The sequence below is a fragment of the Salmo salar genome, chromosome ssa23, assembly GCF_905237065.1.
Source record: "Salmo salar chromosome ssa23, Ssal_v3.1, whole genome shotgun sequence".
NCBI lineage: Eukaryota > Metazoa > Chordata > Actinopteri > Salmoniformes > Salmonidae > Salmo > Salmo salar.
This window is the reverse complement of record NC_059464.1, coordinates 40,521,175-40,548,790: the sequence shown is the minus strand read 5'-3', so window position 1 is coordinate 40,548,790 and position 27,616 is coordinate 40,521,175. Positions and strand designations below refer to the sequence as shown.

The 27,616-nt window shown below is 43.2% G+C and overlaps 1 protein-coding gene across 1 annotated transcript; it reads left to right on the top strand.

Moving 5' to 3' along the window:
- On the top strand, positions 1 to 27,616 carry LOC106584634 (E3 ubiquitin/ISG15 ligase TRIM25). Its single transcript, XM_045706002.1, has 5 exons — positions 1 to 796; positions 1,199 to 1,294; positions 24,054 to 24,287; positions 24,450 to 26,615; positions 26,852 to 27,616. The coding sequence occupies exons 1-4, from the start codon at positions 215 to 217 to the stop codon at positions 24,657 to 24,659; spliced, it is 1,122 nt and encodes a 373-aa protein (XP_045561958.1). The 5' UTR covers positions 1 to 214; the 3' UTR covers positions 24,660 to 26,615; positions 26,852 to 27,616.

Here is a 27,616-nt window from a genome sequence, read left to right as displayed (position 1 = left end):
TTAAAATACGTATTTCAAATACATAAATAATAACCCCCTCTGCCTATTACCCAACATTCTGTTACACTTCCTTATCAAAGAAACTACACCCCCTGTAGATACAGAGTACACAGTCAAGTAGGAAGCCACTCCCTGTCCTCTGGTGTAGAGCTCAATGAAACAGAAAGTAATCTATGACACTGCCATTGCTTAACCTACGAGAGAGAGCACGAACATGGCAGAGAATCAGGAACTGTTCTGTTGCGCCGTCTGTCTAGATCTACTGAAGGATCCGGTCACTACTGCCTGTGGACACAGCTACTGTATGGGCTGTATTAAAGAAAGCTGGGATCAGGATGATCTGAAAGGTGTCTACAGGTGTCCCCAGTGCAGACAGATCTTTACCCCAAGGCCTACTCTAAAGAGAAACATTGTGCTGGCTGAAGTGGTGGAGAGTCTGAAGAAGCAAGGAACGCAGGCTGCTCCCCCTCCTGCTCTGTGCTATGCTGGTCCTGGAGATGTGGCGTGTGATTTCTGCACTGGGACCAGAAAGCAGAAAGCCCTCATGTCATGTCTGGCATGTCTGGCCTCTTACTGTGATACTCACCTCCAACCTCACTATGAATCACTTGCTTTCAAGAAGCACAAGCTGGTCAAATCCACCGGACAACTGCATGAGAAGATATGCTCTCATCATGACAAACTGCTGGAGGTTTACTGTCGTACTGATGAGCAGTGTATCTGTTATCTGTGTACAATGGATGAACATAAAGGCCATGATACATTGTCAGCTGCAGCAGAGAGGACTGAGAAACAGGTAAGATCAGAACATCTTGTTGGTGACAGTCGGATAAACAAAGAATTAAAGGTACAGTAAGACTGTTTGGATATGAGATCATTCAAACGACAGAGAAATATGAATATAAACCTTGGGCATATAGATTTTCTTAACCTAGATTCTCCAAATATATCACAATTTTCTAAAGTCAAACACCATTATCATTCTTAACGCACCAAAGTTCAGTCTAAACTCCTTGACACATGTAGGTCTACTGTAAAACTATAATCATTCACATAGAAACATAATAATATCATATTGCCAAGGGACTTCCTCAAGATTTTAGACCTTCCTCTCTATGGGCCCTATGTCACATTACTATACTATTGATCTACTGGAAAAATCAAGCTTGATAGCACATTGAAGAGTGATTCTCCACAGAGGCAGCTGGGGATGAGTCTGCAGAAGGTCCAGCAGAGATTCCAAGAGAGAGAGAAGGAACTGAAGAAGCTCCAACAGGCTGTGGAGTCTCTCAAGGTGAGTATTGTTGACCAGAGGAGACACACCATTTCACTTCTCTCCTCCAGTCAGACCACGTATTCAAGACAGACCACGTATTCACCATGCACACCCTAATTGACAAAAACACAAACCAAAACAAAGGCAGATTCTTCTCATGCTTTGTTGATTACAAAAAAGCTTTCGACTCAATTTGACATGAGGGTCTGCTATACCAACTGATGGAAAGTGGTGGGGGAAAAACAAACAACAATATAAAATCCATGTACACAAACAACAATTGTGCGGTTAAAATGACAAAAAACGCACACATTTCTTTCCACATGGCCGTGGGGTGAGACAGGGATGCAGCTTAAGCCCCACCCTCCACAACATATATTATAAATTGGCAAAGGCACTAGAAAAGTCTGCAGCACCCAGCCTCACCCTACTGGAATCTGAAGTCAAATGTCTACTGTTTGCTGATGATCTGGTGCTTCTGTCCCCAACCAAGGAGGGTCTACAGCAGCACCTAGATTTTCTACACAGATTCTGTCAGACCCGAGGCTCTGACAGTGAATCTCGGTAAGACAAAAATAATGGTGTTCCAAAAAAGGTCCAGTTGCCAGGACTACAAATACAAATTCTATCTAGACACCGTTGCCCCAGAGTGCACAAAAAACTATACATACCTCGGCCTAAGCATCAGCTCCACAGGTAACTTCCACAAAGCTGTAAACGATCTGAAAGACAAGGTAAGAAGGGCCTTCTATGCCATCAAAAGGAACATAACATTCAACATACTAATTAGGATCTGGTAAAAAATACTTGGATCAGTTATATAACCCATTGCCTTTTATGGTTGTGAGGTCTGGGCTCACAATATCGGTAAGTTAGACTCAATATTAGCAGTATACAATCTGGTGGGTGATAACCTTCAATCTGGATAACAACCCAAAACAAATCTTACGACTAGAGAAATTCATCGACAAATATTATGAATACAAGCAACACCCAAACATGACAGAGAGTAAAACAGGGGAACAAATTTCAAATTGAAAACGTGACACTTCTACAGACACAGACAATTTAATATTTTCACCACCGGAAATGGTAACGGTCAAAACCGATCTGTTAAAATGAATAAATGATAAACTGGGTATACTTGAACTAGTCGGTAAGGATATAAAAGAGTTGAAGGCAAGCCTCGAGATGAGTGATGAAAAGCTGCGACATTGGAGAAAGACACAAACAAGCTAAAAGGGAAAGTCAATAAGATTGAAACCGAAGTTAATGGACTTAAAAAGGAGAACACCGTTCTGAGAGAAGCCTTACTTGACATAGAAACTAGATCCATGAGAGAGAATCTGGTACTTACAGGTATCCAAGAGAAAGAATGAGAAGTTCCTGAATCTGTAGTTAGAGAGTTCCTCCTTACAGCGCTTCAGATTCCACGCGAAGCTATCGACAAAATCCAACTCGAACGTGTACACCGCTTCAGACAGAGAGGGCAAAGTTATGAACGCCCAATCGTTGCCAAATTTGCTTTCTTTAAAGATAAAATAATGGTTAAAATCCTGGGTAAAAGACTTGCTGGCACGAAAATTGGCATGAATGACCAGTTCCCGAAGGAAATTGAAGAACGGCGTAAATTTCTGTATCCAATTTTCAAGAAAAATGGATTAAAAGGGAAACGAGTAGCTCTCGTCGTTGATAAACTATATATTGATAACCAGTTGTTCAGAGACACAAAGACTACTCCATGGCTATTTTAAAAATTCTCATAGAGGAGGCAAATAATGAAATACACAATTCTAGCCCGGTGATGGATTGTAATAATACAACAAAAAATATCTTCAAATATAACTAATTGGAACACAAAACCACTAATTCAACATGGTGAAGATAAAAACTCAGTAAACCGAAGGCACAGTATGAGTGGATGGTGTTTGGGAAAGTGTGGCGTTGAGTGAGAAAGGAAATGGTTGCATTTCCCAGAACCAATGTATTGCTTTGAGCAGGGGTTATGAGAGCGCTTTCAATGTTGTTCAGATGAGGATATATGTTTTATAATGAATTATACATCTTATTTATTTATTTATTTATTTATTTATTTATTTGTCCTATCATGGTGGAACAGCATTTTAAAATAAATTATACAGATAATTTATTTATTGTCCCATCATGGGGAACTACATTTTTAAAATAACTTTTACATCTAATTAATTTATTTATGTTCCTATATTGATGGAACGGTCCACAACCCTATACCCTAGACACCCACCTGAATGACCATAACTGTTTTATACGACTGCTGTAAACGGTCTGTGCGCAGCCAAAATGCGGTCAGAGACCTAGAGCAGCACTGCCCCCTCAAGATTCTGAGCCTGCTTGGCAGTGTTGGTCCTGCAAAGCCAAAGCCCCTAAAGGGAAAGCATATAATATACAAGGAAATTCTCAAAGCTGCTAATGAGAACCTTGACGACCTGCAATTTCACCGGATGTTGTCGAAACGTTCCGCTAGTGGAACCCCTAGCCATAACAGGTTTTAAGGAAATCATGAATGTAATGGATATATTGAAATTAGTGGATATATGGAGGCTTAAATACCCTGACCTAGTGAGATATACATGGTGGAGGCTTAATCAAGCTAGTCGTCTTGATTACTTTCTGTCACGTCCTGACCAGTAAAAGTTTTTTTTGTTATTGTAGTTTGGTCAGGGCGTGGCAGGGGGGTGTTTGTTTAGTGTGTTTCGGGGTTTTGTGGTTAATGTTCTATGTTAGTATATTTCTATGTTCGTTCTAGTTTTTCTATTTCTATGTTTAGTTGATTGGGTTGACCTTCAATTGGAGGCAGCTGTTCCTCGTTGCCTCTAATTGAAGGTCCTATTTAGTAGGGGTGTTGTTCCTTGGGTTTTCGTGGGTAGTTGTTTCTCCGTGTAGTCATTGTACCTTACGGGACTGTTTGTCGTCGTCGTTGTTTTGTTTTGTGTTCGCGTTCTACATAATAAAGAAAGATGAGTGTACACATTCCCGCTGCATTTTCGTCCAATGTTTACGACGAACATGACACTTTCTTATGTCATTCTCTCTGGCACCAAAAGTTAAAGTGTTGATAGGGGACAGAATGTGGTCAGATCATCACATAATTGGCATATATATAACTCTTACAGAATTTCCACGTGGGCGAGGATATTGGAAATGTAATCAAAGACTACTAAATGATAAATTGTTCATAATTAGGACAGAAGAATTTATAACTGACTTTTTCAGACATAACATAGGTACAGCAGATTGTATGGGACACTTTTAAATGTGCCTTTAGAGGCCATGCGATTCAGTACTCTTCTATAAAACAAAAACAATTTAGATCAAAAGAGTCCATATTAACAAAGGAAATTGAAGGACTAACAGTACAGTTACACAGCAATAAAAACTGTACCATAGAGGCACAGAATAAGTTAGCAGAAAAACTAAAAGAAATGGGGCAACTTATTCAAGAAAGATGAAGGGTAACATTTTATAAAAATAAAGCGAACTGGAGGAACTTATTGATGCAATTAAAGGCTTTAAGGCTGGTAAAACTCCAGGGCTGGATGGCATACCGGTGGAAGTATACCAAACTTTTTTTGATATACTCAGAGGAAAAATTATTAGCATGTTTTAACCACTCCTATATAAATGGTAGATTATCGGACACGCAACAAGAAGGTCTGATTTCATTATTAGTGAAACAGGATCCCAGAGGTATATTGTCACGGCTTTCTTCGTCGGAGGACGATATAGTGAAATCGTTGTCCGAAAAGGTGGACCAATATGCAGCAGAGTTGGTGTTCATTTTCTGAATTTATTAACAAATGTTGAACACGGAAAAACAAGAAAATAATAAGCACGACAAATGACAGTTTTGCAGGCTGACAAAAAACACGCAATGCAAAAACAATCTCCCACAAAATACAAGACAAACACACCCAACTAATATAGGACTTCCAATCAAAGGCAACACCAAACAGCTGCCTTCAATTGGAAGTCCACCCCAATTAACTCAACATAGAAACACGCTCACTAGACTACACATAGAAATACATAAACATAGACCATAACTCAAAACCCGGAAATAATAAATCAAACGCCCTCCTAACTAACACACCACCCCGAACCACATAAAACAAATACCCTCTGCCACGTCCTGACCAAACTACAATAACAATTAACTCTTATACTGGCCAGGACGTGACATATATATAAAGATCCAGTCCATTTAAAAAATTGGAGGCCTCTTACACTTCAGTGTTGTGATGCAGAAATTCTAGCTAAATGCTTGGCGCATTGAATTAAAAAGGTATTGTCAGATATTATTCATGCTAATCAGACAGTTTTTTTACATGGACAATACATTGTAGAGAATATAAGACAAGTACTGGAAACAATAGATTACTATGAAATATCGGGGACAGCAGGCCTGGTTTTCATAGCTGATTTTGAAAAGGCTTTTGATAAAGTACGACTGGAGTTTATATACAAATGCCTAGAATATTTAAATTTTGTAGAATCTCTTATAAAATGGGTTAAAGTTATGTATAGTTAACCCTAAGTTTAAAATAGTACAATATTGCTACATATCAGAACGTTTTAAACTGTCAAGAGGAGTAAAACAAGTTTGTCCACTATCGGCATATCTATTTATTGTTGACATCTAAATGTTAGCTGTTAAAATTACATCCAACAATAATATTAAGGGATTAGAAATCCGTGGCTTAAAAACAAAGCTGTCATTGTACGCTGGTGATTCATGTTTTCTTTTAAAACCTCAATTAGAATCCCTCCACAGCCTCATAGAGGATCTAGATACTTTGCTAACCTCTCTGGATTAAAACCAAATTATTTAGTGTTTTATATTACGTATTGGATCACTAAAAATGCAACTTTTACATTATCGTGTAATTTACCAATAACATTTTCTGACGGGGATGTGCACACACTCGGTATACAAATCCTGAAAGAAAGAAATGATCTCACTCCAATAAATCTTTATAGAAAGTTAGCAAAATAGATAAGAACTTGCTACCATGGAAAGGAACATACCTGTCTATTTGTGGAAAAATCACCTTGATTAACTCTTTAGTCATATCACAAAGTTATACTTAAATCCAAATGGGTTCTCTAGTAAATTGGTAGGAATGTCTCACCCCATCTTCAAGAATGGCCTTTTTCCCTTTATTCAGATTACAACTGCTCACTTTCGGTTGTTTGAAAACAAAATCATCTCCAAAATATTGTTATTTTTTAAACAAGCCTTAGAAAGTTGGTTGCAATTTCAGTTTAATCCACCTGAAAAGACAGAACAAATAGTACAACAAATATTGCGGTTAAACTCAAATATACTAAGTGATAAAAAAATGTATTTTTCGATAAAATGTTAAAAAAAGGTATAATTTTTATAAATGATATCATAAATAGGACTGGTGGAGTTATGTCACACATGCAGCTAACACAGACATATGGAAGTCTCTGCTCTACCCAAAATTACAACCAACTAATTGCAGCATTACTACAAAAATGGAAGAGGCAAGTAGAAGAGGGAAAAAGTAAGGAACTTGTCTGTCGGCCATGCATTAAAGAACATACATGGTTAAAGAAAATTGTGATAAATAAAAACATATACCAATTTCATTTAAGGACCAAAAAATCTACAGCTGTGCCATATAAATTGCAAAATAGTTGGGAAGAGATTTTCGATGTACCCATTCCATGCCACATGGTTAATGAATTGACACGCAAAACAACGCCGGATTCAAAAATTCTAAATTATTATACAAAATTCTTGCAACCAATAGAATGTTTTATATATATATATATATATATATATATATATATATATAGTATATGGGGGATACAATCTTCCCAGCTCTGCAGATTTTGCTGTGAGGAGGCAGAGTCATTAGATAATTTATTTTGGTACTATCCATACGTAGCTCGTTTTTGGTCACAGGTCCAGGAATGGCTGAAGAATTGCAACATTTGCCTAGAACTAACACAGCAGATAGCAATATTGGGTGTTTTGAAAAGTCATAGTCAATCAATCAATAATATAATAATTATTTTAGCAAAAATGTTTCTTTAATTTACAATCTGTCGAAGCTATGAGAATAGAAAGGTTCAGTACTTTTGTGAAGCATCACAGCACAAATATATGGCAAATAGAAATCCAAAATGGATGGTGTTAAGAGATAGATGGGAAGGGTTGAATGGAGCTGAAGAGTGGGACTAATAACAAGATAACCAATTTAAAACATACGGGGTCTGTAAAATGTATATACAGTCGTGGCCAAAACTTTTGAGAATGACACAAATATTAATTTTCACAAAGTTTGCTGCTTCAGTGTCTTTAGATATTTTTGTCAGATGTTACTATGGAATACTGAAGTATAATTACAAGCATTTCATAAGTGTCAAAGGCTTTTATTGACAATTACCTGAAGTTGAAGCTAAGAGTTAATATTTGCAGTGTTACCCTTCTTTTTCAAGACCTCTGCAATCCGCCCTGGCATGCTGTCAATTAACTTCTGGGCCACATCCTGACTGATGGCAGCCCATTCTTGCATGATCAATGCTTCGAGTTTGTCAGAATTTGTGGGTTTTTGTTTGTCCACCCGCCTCTTGAGGATTGACCACAAGTTCTCAATGGGATTAAGGTCTGGGGAGTTTCCTGGCCATGGACCCAAAATATCAATGTTTTGTTCCCCAAGCCACTTAGTTATCACTTTTGCATCATGGCAAGGTGCTCCATCATGCTAGAAAAGGCATTGTTCATCACCAAACTGTTCCTGGATGGTTGGGAGAAGTTGCTCTCAGAGGATGTGTTGGTACCATTCTTTATTCATGGCTGTGTTCTTAGGAAAAATTGTGAGTGAGCCCACTCCCTTGGCTGAGAAGCAACCCCACACATGAATGGTATCAGGATGCTTTATTGTCGGCATGACAACAGGACTGATGGTAGCGCTCACCTTGTCTTCTCCGGACAAGCTTTTTTCCGGATGCCCCAAACAATTGGAAAGGGTATTCATCAGAGAAAATGACTTTACCCCAGTCCTCAGCAGTCCAATCCTTGTACCTTTTGCAGAATATCAGTCTGTCCCTGATGTTTTTCCTGGAGAGAAGTAGGTTCTTTGCTGCCCTTCCAGACACCAGGCCATCCTCCTAACGTCTTTGCCTCACTGTGCGTGCAGATGCACTCACACCTGCCTGCTGACATTCCTGTGCAAGCTCTGTACTGGTGGTGCCCCGATCCCGCAGCTGAATCAACTTTAGGAGACGGTCCTGGCACTTGCTGGACTTTTTTGGGTGCCCTGAAGCCTTCTTCACAACAATTGAACCACTCTCCTTGAAGATCATGATGATCCGATAAATGCTTGATTTAGGTGCAATCTTACTGGAAGCAATATCCTTGCCTGTGAAGCACTTTTTGTGCAAAGCAATGATGACGGAACGTGTTTCCTTGCAGGTAAGCATGGCTGACAGAGGAACAACAATGATTCCAAGCACCACCCTCCTTTTGAAGCTTCCAGTCTGTTATTCGAACTCAATCAGCATGACAGAGTGATCTCCAGCCTTGTCCTCGGCAACACTCACACCTGTGTTAATGAGAGAATCACTGACATGATGTCAGTTGGTCCTTTTGTGGCAGGGCTGAAATGCAGTGGAAATATTTTTGGGGGATTCAGTTCATTTGCATGACAAAGAGGGACTTGCAATTAATTGCAATTCATCTGATCACTCTTCATAACATTCTGGAGTATATGGAAATTGTCTTAATACAAACTGAGGCAGCAGACTTTGTGAAAATGTATATTTGTGTCATTCTCAAAACCTTTGGCCATGACTGTACAGTTGAAGTCGGAAGTTTACATACACTTAGGTTGGAGTCATTAAAACTCGTTTTTCAACCACTCCACAAAGTTCTTGTTAACAAACTATAGTTTTGGCAAGTCGGTTAGGACATCTACTTTGTGCATGACACAAGTAATTTTTCCAACAATTGTTTACAGACAGATTATTTCACTTATAATTTACTGTATCACAATTCCAGTGGGTCAGAAGATTACATACACTAAGTTGATTGTGCCTTTAAACAGCTTGGAAAATTCCAGAAAATGATGTCATGAAGCTTCTGATAGGCTAATTGACATCATTTGAGTAAATTGGAGGTGTACCTGTGGATGTATTTCAAGTCCTACCTTCAAACTCAGTGCCTCTTCGCTTGACATCATGGGAAAATCTAAAGAAATCAGCCAAGACCTCAGAAAAAAATTGTAGCCCTCCACAAGTCTGGTTCATTCTTGGGAGCAATTTCCTAACGCCTTAAAGTACCACGTTCATCTGTACAAACAGTAGTACGCAAGTATAAACACCCTGTGACCACACAGACGTCATATCGCTCAGGAAGGAGACGCGTTCTGTCTCCTAGAGATTAATGTACTTTGGTGCAAAAAGTGCAAATCAATCCCAGAACAATAGCAAAGGACCATGTGAAGATGCTGGAGGCAACAGGTGCAAAAGTATCTATATCCACAGTGAAACCAGTCCTATGTCGACATAACCTGAATGGCTGCTCAGCAAGGAGGAAGCCACTGCTCCAAACCGCCATAAAAAAGCCAGACTATGGTTTGCAACTGCATATAGGGAAAACTATAGAACTGTTTGGCCATAATGACCATTGTTATGTTTGGAGGAAAATGGGGGAGGCTTGCAAGCCGAAAAACACCATCCCAACCGTGAAGCACGGGGTTGGAAGCATCATGTTGTGGGGGTGCTTTGCTGCAGGAGGGACTGGTGCACTTCACAAAATAGATGGCATCATGAGGGAGGAAAATTATGTGGATATATTGAAGCAACATCTCAAGACATCAGTCAGGAAGTTAAAGCTTGGTCGCAAATGGGTCTTCCAAATGGACAGTGACCCCAAGCATACTTCCAAAGTTGTGGCAAAATGGCTTAAGGACAAGAAAGTCAAGGTATTGGAGTGGCCATCACAAAGCCCTGACCTCAATCCTATAGAAAATTTGTAGGCAGAACTGAAAAAGCGTGTGTGAGCAAGGAGGCCTACAAACCTGACTCAGTTACACCAGCTCTGTCAGGAGGAATGGGCCAAAATTCACGCAACTTATTGTGGGAAGCTTGTGGAATTGTACCCAAAACGTTTGACCCAAGTTAAACAATTTAAAGACAATGCTACCAAGTACTAGTTGAATGTATGTAAACTTTTGACCCACTGGGAATGTGATGAAAGAAATAAAAGCTGAAATAAATCATTATCTCTACTATTATTCTGACATTTCACATTCTTAAAATAAAGTGGTGATCCTAACTGACCTAAGACAGGGAATTATTACTAGGATTAAATGTCAAAGAATTGTGAAATACAGAGTTTAAGTGTATTTGGCTAAGGTGTATGTAAACGTCCTACTTCAACTGTAGGTTCTGAAATTTTGTGAAATAGCACAGTTACAAATAGAAATCAAACAGGATGGACATCAGAAATAGAGGAAGGACTAACAACATAAAATATAACTATTGTAAAATAGATTGTGTTTGTAAAATGTGTATAATATGTATAAACTGAAGGTAGAAGCCTACGTGTTATTGTTTATTAGTTTACTCCAACTGGAGGAAGGGTGGTAGGGTTTGCAGGGAATAATAAAGGTATATTCTAAGAAAAGTCTGTGTCTATATATGTATGAATGTTTATGTATGCATGTGTGCGTGCATATATATATATATATATGGGTAAATATATGAGGGAATGGAAATTATGCAGACAATTATATTGATGGAAGCAGCAATTCTTTCCGCAATATTAAGCTGATTCACCCTTAAATGTTGAATAAAAAATATAATAATCATGAGAAAACAAACAGATAATTACTTAACACATTGGAAAGAATCAACAAAAAAACAGCAAACTACAATGCTGTTTGTCCCTAGACAGAGAGTACACAGTGGCAGAATACCTGACAAATATGACTGACCCAAACTTAAGGAAAGCTTTGACTATGTACAGACTCGGTGAGCATAGCCTTGCTATTGAGAATGGCCGCCGTAGGCAGACCTGGCTCTCAAGAGAACACAGGCTATGTGCACACTGCCCACAAATGAGGTGGAAACTGAACTGCACTTCCTAACCTCCTTCCAAATGTATGGCCATATTAGAGACACATATTTCCCTCAGATTGCACAGATCCACAAAGAATTCGAAAACATACACCATTTTGATAAACTCCCATATCTACTGGGTGAAATACCACAGTGTGCCAGCACAGCAGCAAGATTTGAGACCAGTTGCCACAAAAAAAGGGCCACCAGTGAAGAACGAACACTATTATAAATACAACCCATATTTATGTTTATGGCTACTTCATCATATAACCATGACTGACTCCATGTCAGTCTCATCAACATGGAGCCCTCTCTGTCTGTCTCTTTCTCAATTCAATTCAAAGGGCTTTATTGGCATGGAATACAGAGACATTTCAAATGTTATAATTCAAGTGGAAAATCGGGGGGGGGTTCAGGGTGGGTGGGTGGGAAAGGAGTTGGGTGCAGTTGAATCAGTGAAGGTAAGCTGTAGTGGACTTGTTTTGTTTGTGTTTCTTTGTGCCAAATCCACTGCTCTGTTTCAGGTGCAACATTTATGGTCATGTTGCAGCAGTTTGGAGGAGGGAGATTCCAAGATGTGGGAAGTGTGCAGGAGGTCATGGGATAGAGGATTGTTTAGTTTTGGTGGATAAAGTTGTGTGTGTCAACTGAAGGGATGCCCATGTTGCTGGGGATCGAAAGTGTCCAGTGAGAGAGAAGCAGGTTGAGGTGGCTAGAATCAGAGTAGCAGAAGGTACCTTATGCTGAGGCCGTGAAGAAAGTAGAGGAGGATGGGTCAAGGGTGAGGGATCCTGAGAGGATCCCTGTGAGTAGTAGATCTGTGCCAGCACAGAGGGATAGGCCAACGAGTGATATATGCTTCAGAAAGGTTGGCTTCTTAGTGTTCATAGCAATGGTTATCAACTGTACCGCAGAAATGGAATGTAAATGACCAAAAATTGATGTTGTGGTGGCAGCTGCAGAGAAGTATTTGGGCATACGATGAAGAATGGGGGTTTAGTGTCCTCTCACCCAGAAAGCGGTATAGCCTGAGAAAATGGGTCATGGTTGCTTAAGGGCATATCTTCAGAATCTGCTTAAATGGATAGTTTTTTTTCTGGCACGGCAGGTCTATAGGCTTCTCTACTGGTTTCTGATTGTGATGTTTTCCTTCCCACCTCTTATGGAAATTTCCCGGTTAGACTTCTTTAACATGAACAGTGGCAGACACTGAGGGAATATGTCAACAACAACAAAAAATGATTTGTTTATTTTGCAAGGGACACACAGTGATGTGATTAATGAAGTGTGTTGGTGTGTCTGGTGGAAGGGGGTTCAGGTGCTGAGCCATGGCCAAATCTTAGTGTAGGGGTAGCAGAAGAGGTGTGTAAGGGAAGATTGTTAGTGGTTAGAGCCAAAATCAATTACCTTGAATGCACCTAGTACAGGGCTCAGTTCTCTGTTTCACCAGGGCCCAGGCAGGTGTCCTATTGGAAATTCAATGTAAAGTTCTTATAAGATTTTTGTTCAAGATTCCATGGCTTTTGGGATAGGTGGGGACAACCGAAGGGGGAGTTTGAGTCTCTCAGTCAGTGGTGGTGTCACGTTCCTCGTATTCTCCCTCATCGGAAGATATGTCGAAATCACTCGATGACCAATACGCAGTGGGTTGACTGTTCCACATCATATTTATTATAGATGGAAACGACAAAACAAAATAAACACGCAAAGGAGAAAGGTGACAGTTTCACAGGTGAAACGAAACACAGTGCAAAATACAATAACCCACAAACACACAGACAAACACATCCTACTAATATAGGACTCCCCCAATCAAAGGTAACTCAACACACCTGCCTTCAATTGAGAGTCCAGCACCCAACCTACACATAGAAAACCTAACCTAGAACCTAAACCAACACTCACAACCCCACTATACCATAACCAAACTTAAAACCTCTTCAGCGTCTCATCCCGTCAGCGGGATCAAAATCCAGCGAAAAATCATATCGCCAATTAGCATAAAAAAAAAGATTAATTAAAAAAAATATATGTAATCTTTTTTTTTTTTAGATACACCTCTCCTGAATCGACCCACGTCGTCCGATTTCAAAAAGGTTTAACAGGAAAAGCAAATCATTAGATTATGTTAGAGGAGTCCATCGTAAAATGCAGCAACATAGCCATTTTCCGACCAACCACATGCATCACAAATAACCAAAAAACAGCTAAATGCAGCACTAACCTTTTACAAACTTCATCAGATGACACACCTAGGACATCATGTTACACAATGCATGCATTCTTTTGTTCAATAAAGTTCATATTTATATATGAAAACAGCATTTTTAAATCGGTGTCTGAAGTTGACTAACTATTTTCCCGTCAAATGCATCCAGGGAAACAGGGCTACATTTTACTGAATTACTATTCGAAAACATGTTTAAAATGTAATATTGTCATTCTAAGATTTATAGATGGATATCTCTTGAAGGCACCTGTCATACCAGATTTAAAAATAACTTTACTGGGTAATCACACTTAGCGATAAAAGGGGATGCGATACTCAGAAACTGACCTAGTAAATACAGCTCGGCGCCATCTTGGAACAACCGCATTTCACATCTAATGTTGTATAATATTGTCAATAATCCATTACCTTTAGTTGTCTTCATCAGAAAGCACTTCCAGGAATCCCAGGTCCACAACAGATGTATTTTCGGTCGAAAAAGTCCATCGTTTATGTTCAATTAGCTTGCTGATGTTAGTGCGTCCGAAGGGCATATCCAACTAATCTGCCTTGCGCGCCACAGTGGTTTCGAAATAGTACTTTTTTTTCACATTTAGGTTCGTTCAAACATGTCAAACGTTGTATAACATAAATCTTCAGGGCCTGTAACACCAAGAGAGCCAATAAGATTCGAGGGGGATGATTTCATTGTGTTTCAAACCGTTTCCAAAGGTGGGGGTAGACATGGCCGCCGGCGTCATAATGGTGATGGCCCTCCCGCTGTGACCAATTTCCAACGCGTCTCATTCACTGAGTTTCGACTGTTGAAGGCTCAAACCACTTTGTAAAGACTGGCGACATCTTGTGGAAGCAATAGGAAGTGCTCACTAAACGATATCTCACGGTGTGAATTTTAGGCGATGACGTGAAGTTGAGTCCACAATTCAGAATTCCACTTCCTGGTTCAATCGGTCTCGGGGTTTTGACTGCCATTTGAGTTCTGTTATACTCACAGACACCATTCAAACAGTTTTAGAAACTTTAGGGTGTTTTCTATCCATATATAATAAGTATATGCATGTCCTAGCTTCTGAGTTTGATTAGTAGGCCGTTGAAAATGGGAACGAATTTCTTTCAAAATGCGCTTTGGCGCCCCCTATCCTAGGATATCCTCAAGAGGATAACTCTGCCACGTCCTGACCAAATATAATACAAAAATACCTAAGTATATGGTCAGGACGTGACATTACCCCCCCCTAAAGGTGCATACACTGAATGCACCAAACTAACAGAAAAACCCCCCCACACAATTAACCCCCTAACTAAAGGGAGGGAAGGGAGGGTAGCTGCCGTCAACGACGGCACAGTGCTACACCCCCCTCCCCAACCCACCTATATTGGAGGTGGCTCCGGTTCTGGCCTACTGTCCTCCAGACCGTAGACAGACCTGTTGGGCTTAGGACAGTAGGCAGACTTCTTTGGTTCTGGGTCGTGGGCCGACTCCTTCGGTCCCAGGCTGTAAGCAGACTCCTTCGGTTCTGGGTTGTAGGCAGAATCATCACAGTCATAGTTAATCAACTTTACTTTAGAATTGTGACCAGACTCACCCGGTTCTGGGTCACAGGCAGCTCCCCTCAGTCCCGGGTCGCAAGCTGTTGTCGGATACTCTGGTCCACACACCGGTGACGGATCCTCTGGGCCGCACACCGGTGTCGGATCCTCTGGACCGCACCCTGGTGTCCCTGGCGGTTCCGGCGAGGCGGGCCACTCTGGCGGGTCCGGCGAGGCGGGCCACTCTGGCGGGTCCGGCGAGGCGGGCCACTCAGGCGTCGGATCCTCTGGCCTGCACACTGGTGTGGGATCCTCTGGACGGTGCCCAGTCTCCGTACTCTCGAGGATGGACTGACGCGCCGGAAGCTTGGTGCGTGGAGCTGGTACAGGTTGTGCCAGACTGGAGGCACGCACTTCCGGGTCAGGCGGGAAATGGCAAGACTGGGCCATGGAGACGCACAAGTGGTCTTGATCGCACCGCCTGCACAACCCATCCTGGCTGGATGGAACTAGTAGCCCTGTATGAGCGGGGTGCTGGTACAGGGTGAACTGGGCTGTGCAGAGGCTCGACAGTTACCGTGCGTAGAGCGGGCGTAGGGTAGCCTGGTCCTAGGAGGCGTACCGGCGGCCAGATGCGCTGCGCAGGCATCCTCCTACCAGGCTGGATGCCCACTCTAGCACGGCATCTGCGCGGGGCTGGAATAGCTCGCACGGGACTGTGCAAGCGTATGGGCGAGATCGTGCGCACTTCTGCAAACTTCGGCACCCTCAACTCCATACTTCTCTCCATGTAAGCACGGGTAGTTGGCTTCTGGCTTTTCCTTGCCCTAGCCAATCTACTCGTGTGCCCCCCCCAAAAAAATTATTGGGGGTGCCTCTCGTGCTCCTCCACCAGCGCGCTCATGGCCTCAAAACGCCTCTCCGCCTTGGCTGCCTCAATCTCCGCCGGAGGGAGACGGTATTCCCCAGCCTGATGCCAGGGTCCGGCCCCGTCCAGAATCTCCTCCCAAGTCCATCTCTCACCATAGTCCATATACTCAGTGTGCAGCTCCCTCCCTCGCTGCTTGGTCTTGGTTTGGTGGGTAATTCTGTCACGTTCCTCGTATTCTCCCTCATCGGAAGATATGTTGAAATCACTCGATGACCAATACGCAGCGGGTTGACTGTTCCACATCATATTTATTATAGATGGAAACAACAAAACAAAATAAACACGCAAAGGAGAAAGGTGACAGTTTCACAGGTGAAACGAAACACAGTGCAAAATACAATAACCCACAAACACACAGGCAACTCAACACACCTGCCTTCAATTGAGAGTCCAGCACCCAACCTACACATAGAAAACCTAACCTAGAACCTAAACCAACACTCACAACCCCACTACACCATAACCAAACATAACTCTGCCACGTCCTGACCAAATATAATACAAAAATACCTAAGTATATGGTCAGGACGTGACAGGTGGGATGTAGGGCAATCCCAGATTTGGGTTTTCTGTCAGCAGTATACAGCTTTTTCCTCTTCTGAAGCCAGGAGAGTACTGGGGGAACTTGAGCGGTTCATAAGTGAGGTGGAGGCTGAGCTGGTGGGGCAAGGTAGGGTGGGGCTGAAAAATAATATATCAGAACTACGTAGGGACCTAAGGGCTTTCTTTTCAGATGAAAGCAAAAGGAGCACTCGTAAGAGCAAGATTTTCAATGTTGAGAGAGATGGATGCTCCCAGCTATTTTGGGTGGGGAAACCAAGAAAATCCATTGTTTACATTTGTCTGATTGGGGTGTAACTTATGTTGAGGGGAGATGAGGGAGCCTGTCACAGAGAAATCAAATTGACATTTCCCTGGCCTTTCGCAAACTCTCAGCTGCCTTCTCTCAGACGGTCTGCCTGTGGAATTATTGGACAAGCCTTGTTTTGCATGTTGCGTGAGTGTGTCGGGCTGCTAAACTGTAAATGGGTGGCTTTGACTCTCCTGCCCAAAAAAAGGGATTTGAGAGACTTAAAGAACTGGAGGTCTGTGGCATTCCTCTGGGTGGACTTTAAGGTTTTTGCCAAAGTCCTTGCTAACAGACTCAAGTCCCACCTGGACTCTATTGTGCACAAAGACCAAACACACTGTGTACCAGGGCGCTCAATCATAGACAGTCTCTTCTTAATCTGGGAGAAAGCCTTTGATAGGGTGGACCATGAATATCTGTTCAATGTGTTGTTTTGGTTGTGGGGAGAATTTTGTGGCCTGTGTTCAAATGTTGTATGCTTGGGCTTCATGTATGGTCAAGGTGGGGGGAGGGCTCAGTTGGCCTGTCTGGGTAGGGCGGGGCATTCACCAGGGATGCCCTCTGTCGGGGCAGCTATACACTCTTGTTATTGAGCCCTTTCTGATCCTGCTATGCAGGAGGCTACAGGGAGTGTGGGAGCCAGGCATAGGGTTGGGGACAGGCATAGCAGTGTCAGCATATGCTGATTATGTCTGTGTTGGTTAGGGATGAGCAGGACCTACTGGCCCTGGAGAATCGTTTGAGGGTGTACGAGGGGGCGTCTTCTGCATAGGTAAACTGTGGCAAGGGTGAGGTTCTTATGTGGGGAATGGAGGGACAGGGCACCTGCACAGCTTTTAGGGGGGTTGCAGTGGGGCTGTGAGGGGCTCAAGGTGCTTTGGGTGTATCTGGGCTCAGAGGGGTGTGTTAGGAAGAACTGGGAATGAGTGTCACAAGCGGTGGTGTAGAGGCTGACGAAGTGGAGGTGGCTCCTCTCCCAAGTGTCATACAGAGGGAGGGTGTTGATCATCAACAATTTGGCGGCATCCTCCTTATGGCATAAATTGGCCATCTTCCACAACCCACTGATCCCGTTGACGTCTGCAGGAAGTACCTGTGACTCGCTTAATACGGAAGTGGTCAGATGACGCGGATGCTACCTACAGGACTGTTTTGCTAGCACAGACTGGAATATGTTCGGGGATTCATCCAATCGCATTGAGGAGTATACCACCTCAGTCACCGGCTTCATCAATAAGTGCATCGATGACGTCGTCCCCACAGTGACCGTACGTACATTTCCCAACCAGAAGCCATGGATTACTACAGGCAACATCCACACTGAGCTAAAGGGTAGAGCTGCCGCTTTCAAGGAGCGGAACACAAATCCGGACGCTTATGAGAAATTCTGCTATGCCCTCAGATGAACCATAAAAATTGCAAAGCGGCAATACAAGACTAAGGCTGAATCCTATTACACCAGCTTTAACGCTGGTCAGATGTGGCAGGGTTTGAAAATATTACGGACTACAAAGGGAAACACAGCCGCGAGCTGCCGCTGCCACTCTAACCTGGTGGTCCCAGCGCGCACGACCCACGTGGAGTTCCACGTCTCCGGCAGCCTCTGGAACTGCCGGTCTGTGGCCAACAAGGCAGAGTTCATCTCAGCCTATGCTACCCTCCAGTCCCTCAACTTCTTGGCGCTGACGGAAACATGGATTACCACAGAAAACACTGCTACTCCTACTGCTCTCTCCTCGTCTGACCACGTGTTCTCGCACACCCTGAGAGCATCTGGTCAGCGGGGTGGTGGCACTGGAATCCTCATCTCTCCCAAGTGGACATTCTCTCTTTCTCCCCTGACCCATCTGTCTATCTCCTCCTTTGAATTCCATGCTGTCACAATCACTAGCCCATTCAAGCTTAACATCCTTATCATTTATCGCCCTCCAGGTTCCCTTGGAGAGTTCATCAATGAGCTTGACGCCTTGATAAGTTCCTTTCCTGAGGATGGCTCACCCCTCAAAGTTCTGGGTGACTTTAACCTTCCTACGTCTACCTTTGACTCATTTCTCTCTGCCTCCTTCTTTCCACTCCTCTCCTCTTTTGACCTCACCCTCTCACCGTCCCCCCCCCTACTCACAAGGCAGGCAATACGGTTGACCTCATCTTCACTAGATGCTGTTCTTCTACTAATCTCACAGCAACTCCCCTCCAAGTCTCCGATCACTACCTTGTTTCCTTTTCCCTCTCGCTCTCCTCCAACACTACTCACTCTGCCCCTACTCAGATGGTACTGCGCCGTCGCAACCTTCGCTCTCTCTCTCTCCTGCTACTCTCTCCTCTTCCATCCTATCATCTCTTCCCTCTGCTCAAGCCTTCTCCAACCAATCTCCTGATTCTGCCGCCTCAACCCTCCTCTCCTCCCTTTCTGCATCCTTTGACTCTCTATGTCCCCTATCCTCCCGACCGGCTCGGTCCTCCCCTCCTGCTCCATGGCTTGACGACTCATTGCGAGCTCACAGAACAGGGCTCCGGGCAGCCGAGCGGAAATGGAGGAAAACTAGCCTCCCTGCGGACCTGGCATCTTTTCACTCCCTCCTCTCTACATTTTCCTCCTCTGTATCTGCTGCTAAAGCCACTTTCTACCACTCTAACTTCCAAGCATCTGCCTCTACCCCTAGGAAGCTCTTTGCCATCTTCTCCTCCCTCCTGAATCCTCCCCCCCCTCCTCCCTCTCTGCGGATGACTTCGTCAACCATTTTGAAAAGAAGGTCGACGACATCCGATCCTCGTTTGTTAAGTCAAACGACACCGCTGGTTCTGCTCACATTGCCCTACCCTATGCTTTGACCCTCTCTCTCCAGATGAAATCTTGCGTCTTGTGACGGCCGGCCGCCCAACAACCTGCCCGCTTGACCCTATCCCCTCCTCTCTTCTCCAGACCATTTCCGGAGACCTTCTCCCTTACCTCACCTCGCTCATCAACTCATCCTTGACCGCTGGCTACGTCCCTTCCATCTTCAAAAGAGCGAGAGTTGCACCCCTTCTCAAAAAACCTACACTCGATCCCTCCGATGTCAACAACTACAGACCAGTATCCCTTCTTTCTTTTCTCTCCAAAACTCTTGAACGTGCCGTCCTTGGCCAGCTCTCCTGCTATCTCTCTCAGAATGACCTTCTTGATCCAAATCAGTCAGGTTTCAAGGCTGGTCATTCAACTGAGACTGCTCTTCTCTGTGTCACGGAGGCTCTCCGCACTGCTAAAGCTAACTCTCTCTCCTCTGCTCTCAGCCTTCTAGACCTATCTGCTGCCTTTGATACTGTGAACCATCAGATCCTCCTCTCCACCCTCTCCGAGTTGAGCATCTCCGGCGTGGCTCACTCTTGGATTGCGTCCTACCTGACAGGTCGCTCCTACCAGGTGGCGTGGCGAGAATCCGTCTCCGCACCACGTGCTCTCACCACTGGTGTCCCCCAGGGCTCAGTTCTAGGCCCTCTCCTATTCTCGCTATACACCAAGTCACTTGGCTCTGTCATATCCTCACATGGTCTCTCCTATCATTGCTACGCAGACGACACACAATTAACCTGTTAGGGCTAGGGGGCAGTATTGACACGGCTGGATAAAAAACGTACCCGATTTAATCTGGTTACTACTCCTGCCCAGTAACTAGAATATGCATATAATTATTGGCTTTGGATAGAAAACGCCCTACCGTTTCTAAAACTGTTTGAATGGTGTCTGTGAGTATAACAGAACTCATATGGCAGGCAAAAACCTGAGAAGATTTCATGCAGGAAGTGGCCTGTCTGACAAGGTGTCATTCTTCTTGTCTCTGTTTATTGAAGAGTGAGGATCTTAGCTGTACCGTGACACTTCCTACGGCTGCCATAGGCTCTCAGAAGGCGGCAAAATGCTGAATCGTGGCTTTGCAGGCTCTGGCTGAAACAAAGTAGCGCGTTTGGGTAGTGGCTGGTTACAGTACTGTGAGACTCAGGCTCGTGCCCGCGTCGACCGAAAGCTTTGTTTTCTTTCCTCTGTTTAGCTAAATGGACATTCCCGGTCCGAATATTATCGCTTTTTTTACGAGAAAAATGGCATAAAAATGGATTTTAAACAGCGGTTGACATGCTTCGAAGTACGGTAATGGAATATTTAGATTTTTTTAGTCACGAATTGCGCCATGCGCACGACCCTGATTTACCATTTCGGATAGTGTCTGGGACGCACGAACAAAACGCCGCTATTCGGATATAACGATGGATTATTTTGGACCAAACCAACATTTGTTATTGAAGTAGCAGTCCTGGGAGTGCATTCTGACGAAGACAACAAAAGGTAATCAAACTTTTGTAATAGTAAATCTGATATTGGTGAGTGCTAAACTTGCCGGGTGTCTAAATAGCTAGCCCGTGATGGCTGGGCTATGTACTTAGAATATTGCAAAATGTGCTTTCACCAAAAAGCTATTTTAAAATCGGACATATCGAGTGCATAGAGGAGTTCTGTATCTATAATTAGAATAATTGTTATGCTTTTTGTGAACGTTTATCGTGAGTAATTTAGTAAATTGTTAGTGAATTCTCCGGAAGTTTGCGGGGGGTATGCTAGTTCTGAACATCACATGCTAATGTCAAAAGCTGGTTTTTGATATAAATATGAACTTGATTGAACAAAACATGCATGTATTGTGTAACATAATGTCCTAGGTGTGTCATCTGATGAAAATCATCAAAGGTTAGTGCTGCATTTAGCTGTCTTCTGGGTTTTTGTGACATTATATGCTAGCTTGAAAAATGGGTGTCTAATTATTTCTGGCTTGGTACTCTGCTGACATAATCTAATGTTTTGCTTTCGTTGTAAAGCCTTTTTGAAATCGGACAGTGTGGTTAGATTAATGAGAGTCTTGTCTTTAAATAGCTGTAAAATAGTCATATGTTTGAGAAATTGAAGTAATAGGATTTTTAAGGTATTTGAAAATCGCGCCACTGGATTACACTGGCTGTTGCGTAGGTGGGACGAATTCATCCCGCCTAGCCCAGAGAGGTTAATCTTCTCCTTTCCCCCTTCTGATAACCAGATGGCGAATCGCATCTCTGCATGTCTGGCAGACATATCAGTTTGGATGTCGGATCACCACCTCAAGCTGAACCTCGGCAAGACGGAGCTGCTCTTCCTCCCGGGGAAGGACTGCCCGTTCCATGATCTCGCCATCACGGTGGACAACTCCATTGTGTCCTCCTCCCAGAGTGCTAAGAGCCTCGGCGTGACCCTGGACAAAACCCTGTTGTTCTCCGCTAACATCAAGGCGGTGACCCGATCCTGTAGGTTCATGCTATACAACATTCGCAGAGTTCGACCCTGCCTTACACAGGAAGCGGCGCAGGTCCTAATCCAGGCACTTGTCATCTCCCATCTGGATTACTGCAACTCGCTGCTGGCGGGGCTCCCTGCCCGTGCCATTAAACCCCTACAACTCATCCAGAACGCCGCAGCCCGTCTGGTGTTCAACCTTCCCAAGTTCTCTCACGTCACCCCACTCCTCCGCACACTCCACTGGCTTCCAGTTGAAGCTCGCATCTGCTACAAGACCATGGTGTTTGCCTACGGAGCTGCGAGGTGAACGGCACCTCCGTACCTTCAGGCTCTGATCAGGCCCTACACCCAAACAAGGGCACTGCGTTCATCCACCTCTGGCCTGCTGACCCCCCTACCTCTGCGGAAGCACAGTTCCCGCTCAGCCCAGTCAAAACTGTTCGCTGCTCTGGCACCCCAATGGTGGAACAAGCTCCCTCACGACGCCAGGACAGCGGAGTCAATCACCACCTTCCGGAGACACCTGTAACCCCACCTCTTTAAGGAATACCTGGGATAGGATAAAGTAATCCTTCTAACCCCCCCCCCAAAGAAAAGATATAGATGTACTATTGTGAAGTGGTTGTTCCACTGGTTATCATAAGGTGAATGCACCAATTTGTAAGTCGCTCTGGATAAGAGCATCTGCTAAAATGACGTAAATGTAAATGTAGCCTACCAGACAAGCTAAATGTAATTTATTCTTGCTTCTAGCCAAGCAACACTGAAGCATGCATGAGAGCACCACCTGTTCCAGACGATTGTGTTATCATTGTGTTATCACACTCTCCGTAGCCGATGTGAGCAAAACGTTTAAACAGGTCAACATTCACAAAGCCACGGGGCCAGACGGATTACAAGGACGTGTACTCAAAGCATGCGCGGACCAACTGGCAAGTGTCTTCACTGATATTTTCAACCTCTCCCTGACTGAGTCAGTAATACCTACATGTTTCAAACAGACCACCATAGTCCCTGTGCCCAAGAAAGCGAATGTAACCTGACTAAATGATTACGGCCCCATATCACTCACATCGGTAGCCATGAAGTGCTTTGAAAGGCTGGTCATGGTTCACATCAACACCATCATGCCGGAAACCCCAGACCCACTCCAATTCACATACTGACCAAACAGATCCACAGATGACACAATCTCAATCGCACTCCACACGGACTATCATGGTCCAAACACACCAAAACGTGAAGAGGGCACGACAACATCTTTTCCCCCTCAGGAGACTGAAAAGATTTGGCTGGAAAGGTCAGGGGTCCTATATGGAGCCCTGGCTACCAATAGCTGGTTGGCTCGGGCTGACCTGGGAGTTGGGGAGGGGTGTCTGTTTTCTGCAATGACAGACTGTTCATCATATTTTTTCTGTGTTGCCAGGCTAATGACATTACTGTTGATGCCTTAGAGTTGAGTTTTACACAATGATCAACAGTGTGGAGATGTTTCAGGAGGTATGGGGACTCAGGGGGCCTGTCTATACGGCTGGAGAGGAGGGGTTGGATGTACGGTTGGAATGTGGTGCTGGATGGTGTATTGTACTATGGTGTTCGGTACTGTATAATGTGATTGTGTGGAGGTTGTGGTGACACGCAATGTTTTTGTATTGGGGGGTAAGTGTAAAGAGGATGGCTCATTAAAGTAAGACAAGTCAGTCTCAAGCTCTCTTTCTGTCTCACTCTCTTTCTCTCTTTCCCCCTCTTTCCTTCAATCTTTCTCTCTCTCTCCCCCCTTTCTCTCTCGCTCTCTCTTAACAGCGTTCTGCACAGGCAGCAGTGGATGACAGTGATCAGATCTTTACTGAGCTGATCCGCTCCATTGAGAGAAGGAGCTCTGAGGTGAAGGAGTTGATCAGAGCCCAAGAGAAGGCTCAGGTGAGTCAAGCTGAAGGACTACTGGAGCAACTGAAGCAGGAGATAGCTGAGCTGAGGAAGAGAAGCACTGAGCTGAAGCAGCTCTCACACACAGAGGATCACATCCATTTCCTCCAGGTAGCTGTCTTGATACATGTGATATGAATTTAAAACTTAATATGAAACTCTTAATCATTATGTTCTGGTTCTCATTTCTCTCTCACTCTCTCCGTCCTCTCTCTCTCTCTCTCCCCCTGTCTCTCTCTCTCTCTCTCTCTCTCTCTCTCTCTCTCTCTCCAGAGTTATCAGTCTCTCTCCAGTATCAGTGTATCTTCAGACTTACCCAGCATCGTTGTCCGTCCCCTTCAGTACTTTGGAGATGTGAGTAAGACTGTGTCTGAATTGAGAGAGAAAGTAGAAGACTTCCTTAAAGGAGAATGGACCAAGATCTCCACTACAGGTGTGTTGAAATTCGACAACAATATTAAGTCATGTAAATTCAAACTGTAGACCAACGAAAGGTCCTACAGCCATCACGTTAGACATGTGGAATATCAAATCAATTTATATTTGTCACATGAGCCGAATACAACAGATGTAGACCTTATTGTGAAATGCTGACTTACAGACCCTTAACCAACAATGCCATTGAAGAAATTGAGTTAAGAAAATATTTACAAAATAACATTTATTAAAAAAATCTAATTAAAAAACGCAATAAAATAGCAATACCAAAGCTATATACAGGGGTTACCAGTACCGAGTCAATGTGCGAGGGTACAAGTTATTTGAGGAAATTTGTACAGTGTAAGTAGTCTGGTTTGCCATTTGATTAATTGTTCAGCAGTCTTATAGCTTGGGGGTAGAAGCTGTTAAAACCTGTTGGGGTTAGGGGGCAGTATTTGCACGGCCGGATAAAAAACGTACCCATTTTAATCTGGTCACTATTCTTGCCCAGAAACGAGAATATGCATAGAATTAGTAGATTTGGATAGAAAACACTCTAAAGTTTAAAAACTGTTTGAATGGTGTCTGTGAGTATAACATAACTCATATGGCAGTCAAAACCCTGAGACAAATCCTAACAGGAAGTGGAAATCTGATGTGTGGAATCACTTTCAAGTCTTTGCCATTGAAACACACAGTGAGTTAGGATACATGTAGCACTTCCTAAGGCTTCCACTAGATGTCAACAGTCTTTACAAAGTGGTTTGAGCCTTCTCTGGTAAAAACTGACCGAACGAGAAGCCTGGAAAGTTTGTCATAAGCGGATGGCCTATACTACTATGACACGTGTGCCCATGGGTACTCTCTCGTTCCGAAACGTTTTATAAGACAATGCAATTGTCCGCCTTGAATATTATTGAAGTTCTGATTGAAAAAGGCCCTAAAGATTTATGCTATACAACGTTTGACATGTTTGAACGAACGTAAATATTGTTTTGGGGCACTTTAGTGAAGACAAGTCCCGCGCGCCTCGTACATTTTGAGTAGCCTTCGGAACGCGCTAACAAGAAGGAGCTATTGGGACATAAATTATGAACTTTTTCGAACAAAACTACATTTGTTGTGGACCTGGGATCCCTGGAAGTGCCTTCTGATGAAGATAATCAAAGGTAAGTGAATATTTACAATAGTATATTTGATTTTCGATGACTCCAAGATGGCGCTAACCTGTATTGCCAAGCCTATTTTTCTGAGCATAGTACCTCGTTTATTGCAAAGTGTGATTTCCCAGTAAAGTTATTTTTAAATCTGGCAATGCGGTTGCATTCACGAGATGTTAATCTATAATTCTTTGAATGACAATATTATATTTTACCAATGTTTTCGAATAGTAATTATTTAATTTGTTGTGCTGATTCACTGTCGGTATTGGACGGAAAATATTTCCTGAACATCACGCGCTAATGTAAAATGCTGTTTTTGGATATAAATATGAACTTGATAGAACAAAAAATGCATGTATTGTCTAACATAATGTCCTAGGAGTGTCATCTGATGAAGATTGTCAAAGGTTAGTGCATAATTTTAGCTGGTTTTCTGCTTTTGGTGACGCCTGTCTTTGCATTGAAAATGGCTGTATGTAATGTTTTGTCAATGTACTGTCCTAACATAATCTAACTTTATGCTTTCGCCATAAAGCCTTTTTGAAATCGGACAACGTGGTTAGATTAAGGAGATGTTTATCTTTCAAAGGGTGTAAGATAGTTGTATGTTTGACAAATTTGAATTATGACATTTAATAGTTTTCAAATTTGGTGCTCTGATATTTCACTGGCTGTTGATAGTGTGTACCGGGGGTGGGACGCTAGCGTCCCACGTAGACCATAGAAGTTAAGGAGCCTTGAATATGGTACAATGATAACATTCCCTCTCTCTGTCAATGTGTTTGTGTGTCTGTAGTGAATATAGTGGATGTTGTACTGCCTCCAGAGCCCAAGACCAGAGAACAGTTCTTACAATGTGAGTCTCTTTATTCTGAAGTAACTAACAGTCTCTTTTTACTGACACTCCTAACAATCCCTCTAGAAATATATAGCAATAGTAGATCTAATCAAAGACTGGGTATCTATCTGACTCCTCATATTTCTCTGATTTGATCTCTGCTGTGCTCTAATCAAAGACAGGGTAGATACAGTATCTGACTTAACTTATTGTTCTAACTCCCCTCATTGGTCTCTGCTCTGCTCTTCTCCCAGATTCCTGTCAGCTCACACTGGACCCAAACACAGCACACACACGTCTCTCTCTGTCTGAAGGGAACAGAAAGGTGACCTATACAGGCCAAGTCCAACCATATCCTGATCATCCAGACAGATTCACAAACAACTTGATGGTGCTGTGTGGAGAGGGTCTGTCTGGACGCTGTTACTGGGAGGTGGAGTGGAGTGGGCTGTGTGTTATTACAGCAGCCTCATATAAAGACATCAGCAGAACAGGGAGAGGTAATACATTTGGACTCAATGACAAGTCCTGGAGTTTACACTACTATAGTAATGGTTATTGGTTCAGACACAATAGTGTTAGGACGAAAGTATCAGGCCCTCAGTCCTCCAGAGTAGGAGTGTACCTGGATCACAAGGCAGGTACTCTGTCCTTCTACAGTGTCTCTGACACAATGACCCTCCTCCACAGAGTCCAGACCACATTCACTCAGCCACTCTATCCTGGGTTTTCTGTCGATTGTCTTTTCTCTGGTACTGCTGAGCTGGTTAAACTGTAGTAGGGTCCACATAGATACTAGTCATGCTGGTGTAGTCTATAGCTGAGCTGGTTAAACTGTAGTAGGGTCCACATAGATACTAGTCATGCTGGTGTAGTCTATAGCTGAGCTGGTTAAACTGTAGTAGGGTCCCCAGATGTGATGATTCATTCTGTTCTGTTTGTCTTTACAAATGTTTTTTTTCTGACTGATTTGATCTTCAGAGATTTCATCCATTAAAATGCATTGTTTTAATCTTGTA

Coding starts and splice junctions, on each gene's coding strand:
- LOC106584634 (XM_045706002.1), top strand. CDS start 215: ATGGCAGAGAATCAGGAACTGTTCTGTTGCGCCGTCTGTCTAGATCTA. Junction 1,295..24,053: donor AGGCTGTGGAGTCTCTCAAG/GTGAGTATTGTT, acceptor CTCTCTTAACAG/CGTTCTGCACAGGCAGCAGT. Junction 24,288..24,449: donor ATCACATCCATTTCCTCCAG/GTAGCTGTCTTG, acceptor CTCTCTCTCCAG/AGTTATCAGTCTCTCTCCAG.